The sequence below is a fragment of the Emiliania huxleyi genome (assembly GCF_000372725.1).
Source record: "Emiliania huxleyi CCMP1516 chromosome Unknown EMIHUscaffold_129, whole genome shotgun sequence".
NCBI classification, from domain to species: Eukaryota; Haptophyta; order Isochrysidales; family Noelaerhabdaceae; genus Emiliania; species Emiliania huxleyi.
Window position 1 is genome coordinate 1 of NW_005201298.1, and position 3,656 is coordinate 3,656.

General features: G+C 61.7%; 1 protein-coding gene across 1 annotated transcript; it reads right to left on the reverse strand.

Moving 5' to 3' along the window:
* Positions 1-318: 318 nt before the first annotated feature.
* EMIHUDRAFT_225922 (hypothetical protein) lies at positions 319-2,320 on the reverse strand (the record flags this gene model as incomplete). Its single annotated transcript, XM_005789351.1, has 4 exons — positions 319-1,481; positions 1,627-1,738; positions 1,868-1,923; positions 2,000-2,320. Coding segments are annotated over 4 exons (1,652 nt in total), but the record flags the coding sequence as incomplete, so codon positions are not given.
* Positions 2,321-3,656: the final 1,336 nt, after the last annotated feature.

Here is a 3,656-nt window from a genome sequence, read left to right on the forward strand (position 1 = left end):
GGCGGCGACGGAGGCGCGGGCGGTAGCGGCGGCGAGGGCGGCGGCGGTGACGGTGATGCGCTCGGCGGCGGTGGTGACGGCGATGCGCTCGGCGGCGGTGACGGCGGCACGGACGGTGGCGGCGGCGAGGGCGACACGGACGGCGGCGGCGGAGAGGGCGACGCAGACGGCGGCGGCGGAGAGGGGGACGCAGACGGCGGCGGCGGGGAGGGCGAGGCCGACGGTGGAGGCGGTGGCGACAGCGGTGGGGGGGCGGGTGGAGAGGGCGGAAGCGATTCGCAGAGCGGCTGGCCTCGGAAGCCGTATTCCTCGGCACACGATCCGCCCACGACGTCCTCGTTTTGGCATACGTCAGTGGCCCGCACGCAAGTCGGGATGTCCCACGAGGGCGCAGATGCGCACGACGTGCCATCGGGGCCGATATCGCTGTCGGGCGCCATCACTAGCCCGGCACTGCTGGCCTTTGCTCGCTGCAGCCGATCGATCAGCTGGTTCAGTAGCTCGACGTCTGAGCCGGAAAGGTCTGTGGACTCCTCCGGATCGGCCTCGATGTCAAAAAGGAGCCGTCCGCATGAGTCTACAGTGTACTTGCCGTTTTGTTTTCGGCACGTGGCCTCATTCGACGGATAAGAAGCACTGCTTGCAACCTCGATCTGGCTGGCAAAGTACAGCTCTGTGCTGGCGCCCCGAACCGGCCACGCGTGCCCCCGAAGTTTAGTTGCCAAGTTGGGCCCATTCATCGACTCTGGCCCGTACGGCACTGCCTCAAGCAGCTTGTACGTCCCGTTGAGGAGAAAGGCTGAGCCGGAACCACTGACAAACAGCAGCTCGGGACGCGCGGTGCGGTTCTCCAAGATGTCGCCAAGGTAGTTGACCCCGTTGTTGATGTGGTCGTCCTCGGCGCCACCTGCGGTTGTCCAGCCGCCGAGCTCCGCAAAGGTCGCGTGCCAATCGAAAATCGATACGAACCCCGCCGAGTACGTGTGTCCAATCATCCTGCTCGACAGGAGTGGCGGATAGGTCCCCCAGATCATGCTCTGCACCCGCACGCCCCCCTCGAAGATCTCGTTCTTGTTCCCTCGGAGAGGATAGTTGTTTCCTGGCGAGTTGAAGTTCCAAGCAGAGCCTCCGTTGTCGCTCGAGACGATGCCGAGCCAGTCGTCGGACGAGAGGGTGTCCATGTACGACGTCAGCTCGCTGATGGCGAGGTTGATGGTCGCCGAGGCGGCGCACCCATTCCTGCGCTGCGGGTTCGCGACGTGCGTGCAATTGGCGTAGAAACGGCTCGGATGAGAGTCGTCGTCGCCGGAATCGCGGATGGCGTTCGTCGCAAAGTACAGAAAGAGTGGCACGCCGGCGGTCTTCCCGGCGCTCCCGTACCTGGCAACGTGGTCGTTCAGGAAGCGGAACGCCTCCTCCTGCAGCTCGGTCGGCGAGTAGTAGTCCTCGGCGTCCGCGTAGTGCCGCCGCATAAAGGGGTCCTGAGTGAAACCACGGACACCTCAGGGAGAGAGACTGGGGAGAGAGGCGTGATCGTCGTGATTTCTCTTGAGACTGGTAGTGGCCCGGCACGCGCCATCTCGCGCCCGGCAGGGCCCGGCACGCGCCCAGCATCTAAGATCGGACCAGAGCAGAGGAGGCGCTGTTTTCAAAGGCGGTGTTTTCCATGTAGTACACGTTGTATTTGTTCGTCTTATGGCCGCAAACCGAGTCGTACGCGAGCGGGTTCTCGAGCAGCCTATTAATCAATGATGTCACTCATAGCGATGAACAGCAGTGTGTGAGATCCGTCCGGCTCGTGTGCCCGAAGAAGCGGTTGAAGCCGCGCGAGGTTGGCAGGTGAGCCGCTTGCACGCCGCAATGCCACTTGCCGACCATGTAGCTCAGGTAGCCAGTGGAGCTGAGCTTTTGCATCAGCGTCACCTAGTATCAAACCAGCAATGGCCTGCTGTGCTGCCGCTGCTGCTTACGCCTGTGCTGTCAGCGCTAGTGTACACACCTCCTGCGAGCGCGAAAAAACCTTGGGCTGCACAAGGTGACTCGGCCGGCCGGCGATGAAGGACGCCCGGCTGGGCGCGCAAACCATATCCGCGTACGTCCGGTCGACCAGGATGCCTCGCTGCCGCCACAGGGCGTTCGCGTCGCTGTAAACGCCGGCGTAGTCGGTGGAGGTGAGAAAGTCGTTGTAGCCGGTGTCGTCCTGCAAGAAGAAGAGCAGGTTGAGCAGCGGCGGAGAGCTCGGTGCGCCCGGCGGCGGCGGCGACAGGGCCGAGCCGGGCAGCGGCGTCGCCAGCAGCGAGCGGATGGCGAAAATGATCATCTGCGTTTGGTCACGCTTGGTTCCCCGTGTCGGCGCGGTGCGTGGCAGGCGCGAGACGCGAAAGCACCGCTGTGGAGCGAACCGATACCGTGAGGCGGAGGGCAACCTCGGCTGATCGGCATGCTCAAACCGGGGGCTCAAAAAAAAATCCTGCACGGGCTCTCTAGCCCGTAGCCCGATCCCGATCATCCGGCCCGCTGGGTGCGCTTCTGAGCTCCCCGGCCCTGGATGTGAGGCTGCCGACTGCACTCCAAGTGCTCAAAGTGATGACTGCACTCCAAGTGGAGGAATGGTAATGACCTCTCCGGATTGGTTGAGCCCCAGCATCGATGGCGGGAAGAGGGAGGATCCCCGCCCCTATCCCTCAGTTTAATCCCCGAGAGGAGAGGCAGAGCCTCTGGCGCGGTGAGACCACCCGTACGTACGCTCTCAAGGCCGACCCCCCCTCTTGAGTGCACTCCAAGTGCTCCAAGTGGCTTCTTGTGACGCCTTCCCATCAATCAATCAATCTTGTGAGCCTGTTTGTGTCTGTGTGTCGCTCGTGCGTGTCGTCATCATCTGTCTAGCGTCCACCCATACCGCGTTGGTGTCCAGTGGTCCGAGCCTGGCTGTTCTTCACCTTTCTACCTACCTACCTGGCTTGTCTCGCTTGCGGCGCCGTGTGTTGGCGTTTTGAATCTCGGGGTGCGCGCTTTAAGTTTTGCGAGCACTTTTCTTAAGGTTGCTCCCGGCCCAGTGGGGATTTATTTTTGGCCTACTCAGTGACCGTCTAAGCGGCCCTAAATGGCCTACAATGCCATATCTTTTGTGCCTAGGTTGTACAGTCTGATGCGGGCATTAAGAATTCTTAAGATACAAGCCTCTCTCACAGCACACTGGCACGACAAGGGCGCAGACTGGCGCGGACTGGCACACACACAGGCTCACCACCGGAGCCGCCTAAGCGACTCCGTTAAGAACGGCAATGCACTCCGCACCATGCACAATGCCGCTCTCCCCGCACGCTAGCTCGTTCACCGTCTGCCACGCCACGGCGGTGTGGAGGACGACAGACAAGCGCTGCATCTGCAGCCCGTGCCAGTTCTTGGTGGTCCATGTGACCTCGTCCAGGTGCTGAGCGTGCGAAAGTTTATTGCTCAGCTGGTTCGCCGCCTCCCTCAGGGTGCTGCTAACCTTCTTGGCCAAGCCTTCCTAAAGCCTCAAAATCTAACAAACGTATATCTTCATTCCTGCTGTCCGCGCAAAGGGGTAATCTGCCGGCCTGCCTCCCTTGAACTTTTCTCTTGGGGGGTTATCCTCTTTCCTTCCCCTTCTATTTCATGTTTTCTAGGGCGTA